Source organism: Malurus melanocephalus, unplaced genomic scaffold, assembly GCF_030028575.1.
Source record: "Malurus melanocephalus ecotype Western Australia unplaced genomic scaffold, MMel_1.1 scaffold_340, whole genome shotgun sequence".
In the NCBI taxonomy this organism is placed as follows: domain Eukaryota; kingdom Metazoa; phylum Chordata; class Aves; order Passeriformes; family Maluridae; genus Malurus; species Malurus melanocephalus.
Window position 1 is genome coordinate 819,000 of NW_026623572.1, and position 2,559 is coordinate 821,558.

Sequence of the window (2,559 nt, forward strand, 5' to 3'; positions counted from 1 at the left end):
GCATCTTCTTGTAACAGAGGAGCAGAAGGTTCTGAGTATGTTAAATATTAAGACTGTTGTGTAACAAGAATCCAGCCTYTCTGAGGCAGCTTGAGGCTGATGTAAGAAAGCTCAGTTACAAACACTTGTAGCTTGTTCTAAAACTACAACCAGCTTGAAGAGTTCTTTAAATTCACGCTGTTTTTTTCCTGAAAGCAAGAGTGAGTGTGTGCTTTTTTTGCGCTTTTGACCCCATTTCAAGGCTTTTTACAGCAGCAATTCATGATTTTCTTTATTTGGAAACACTTCTTCCACTGCTTTGGCTGAGTTTTTGATTCGTAGCTGAGCTGCTGCTAACTGCACAACAGTTGTAGGATGMGCTTTCATTGTGCTGTTAACAGCTCCTGGCTGACAAATATCCATGGAAACATTCCCCAACATTCCCATTCCTTCACTACTGGAAATAAGGTTGGAGCTGTGAGGGGACCAGAGGTGGGAATTGGGACAACCTCATCCCTTTTTGGAGCTACAGCCCAGTTAATAACAAACAGCACRGCCATGAATAAATAAGAGCCTGGATTGTTTACTGAGCGTTTTATTTGTACAAAGAGGCAGAGCAGGGAGTGAGGAATGAGAGCAAACAGGAATTCTGCTCCTGGGAATGCCRAGCTGGGGCTGTGAGCTTCACCATCCACCCCCACGAGCAGCACAGGCTGCAGGCCAGGCTTCACAGCGATGAAGGACTGAGAAAAATCAGGGACACAAGAGCAAAAGGAGGAGCAGAAAGCAATAGAACCGTGCTGCCTTGCTTCCTCACTCTAGGATTAATAACTCCATCTGTTCGAGGCCAGGCTCACTCTGTCATTTCACTGAACAGAAAGAAAAGCCCTGTTCAATGCCAGCACTCAGTGTCCTTCAAATAGAACAGAAAACACCTTGGATGCAGCAAAAGGACTTAGAGAACAGGTGAACAACAATTGGTCAGGAAGTTACATTTTAAAACTCTAAATAAATTACTAAGCAAAACACCCCTATGTTAAATATCAAAGTAATAATTAGTAAAATCCAGTTACTACTTGTAGCAGTGCAAAACAAAATAGCAGCATCCGTATGGAAGTGGGATTCAGTGTAAACACTTGTTACTGAAACTGCATAAAATGSGTCTGGCTGGAGCTCAAACACTTCCAGAGCAGCTGCCTGGCTTGCAGACCTTTGGAGGCTCCTGTTTCCAGGAGGACAATGACCAGGAGATGCTGGCATCCCTCACCTGCACCCCAGTTCCAACAGGTTCAGCAGGGCTGATGTTGGATGTGAGGCTATTTGGGGTTTTCTAGCCAGGAGTTAAAGCAATAATGTTGGGAATAACAAGCCTGGCCCGGGAGAGCTACACCAGGATCGGGTCATGCATCAGAGAGAACAGACCAGACCCTCCCACCCACCGCTGGGATGGGTCAATGAGCTTTGGCCTTTGGATTATTTTTGAATRGGACCTTAAATCCCATCCAGTCCCACCCCCTGCCACACACAGGGACACCCCCCRCTAGCCMAGGTTATTCCAAGCYCCATCCAACCCCYAGGACTCAGCATTCAAACAAGGAACTGAATTAATCAGAAAGTAAAAAGCAGACGTGGTGTGACCGAGCACGTGGAGCTGCTCCTCGGACAATGTCCCCAGTCTGGCCCTGTTCTTGTTGCCAACGCAGGCCCCGGGTGCCTGCCCGCCCCGGGGATGCTCTCGAGCACATTTTGGGTCGGATCAGCCTCGCCAAAAAGCTGTGATTTCGGAGGAAGCCGCTCCAAACCAGACGGRTTTGCTGCCGACACGCCCCCAGGAGCTCCGGGAGTCTGTTCGCTGAGGAAGGGGGCGATTTCCAGCCCCCGGCCGGACCATTGTTGGATGCAACATCACGATGGAGCCATGTGATACAGCACGGGCTGAAAATCCACCCTCGCATCCTCAGGGCATCCCCAACAGCCGACGGGAGGATGGTGGGGAGCGGATGGGAGAAGCGGGCGGGACCGGAGCAGCGGCGGGATGGAGGGTACCAGGCTGGAGAAGCGGCAGGGCTGGGATGGAGGATGCCAGGTGGGAGAACCAGGTGGGATGCAGCATTCCCTCGATATCCCGGCGGGTCCCTCGCCGCTACCGCCGCCGGACGGGCCGGTACACGCAGATGGCCATGAGGATGATGGTGAGCAGGAGAGCGCTGAGGATGCTGCCCAGCAGCACTGCGGCGGGAAAAGACAAAACATTCATTAAACACTGCTTGACCAACTCGCGATCCCCCGGCAGGGTCGTGGCGGGGTTGTGCCCGCTGCCCCCCGCTCCTCACCCAGGTTCTGGTGCTGCAGCACGGCGTAGGGCCGGCTGCGCTCCGCCGGGCCCGGCGACAGCGGGGACAGCGCCCAGCCCCGCGCCGCCGCCAGCCCCATGGCGCCGCGACACGACCGCGACCGCAGCACGGACCCCGCCGGCCCCCGGGCTTTGTGCGCCGGGATCGGCCCTGCCCCTTCCTGCCGCCCGCCCCGCCCCGGGACCGGCCTTCCGGGGGAGCGGGGGATGGAGCGGCACCGGCGGCG

General features: G+C 54.4%; 1 protein-coding gene across 1 annotated transcript; it reads right to left on the reverse strand.

The window, feature by feature from the left end:
* Positions 1-542: 542 nt before the first annotated feature.
* Positions 543-2,490, reverse strand: CUNH12orf76 (chromosome unknown C12orf76 homolog). The gene is made up of 2 exons (XM_057378097.1): positions 2,313-2,490; positions 543-2,208 (listed from the first exon to the last, which is right to left on the reverse strand). The coding sequence occupies exons 1-2, from the start codon at positions 2,410-2,412 to the stop codon at positions 2,123-2,125; spliced, it is 186 nt and encodes a 61-aa protein (XP_057234080.1). The 5' UTR covers positions 2,413-2,490; the 3' UTR covers positions 543-2,122.
* Positions 2,491-2,559: the final 69 nt, after the last annotated feature.

What these genes read in the sequence shown, in the direction of transcription:
- CUNH12orf76 (XM_057378097.1), bottom strand. Translation starts at nt 2,412, where the DNA reads ATGGGGCTGGCGGCGGCGCGGGGCTGGGCGCTGTCCCCGCTGTCGCCG. An exon ending in GCTGCAGCACCAGAACCTGG is followed by an intron (nt 2,209 to 2,312) that starts GTGAGGAGCGGG and finishes TTCCCGCCGCAG; the next exon opens with TGCTGCTGGGCAGCATCCTC.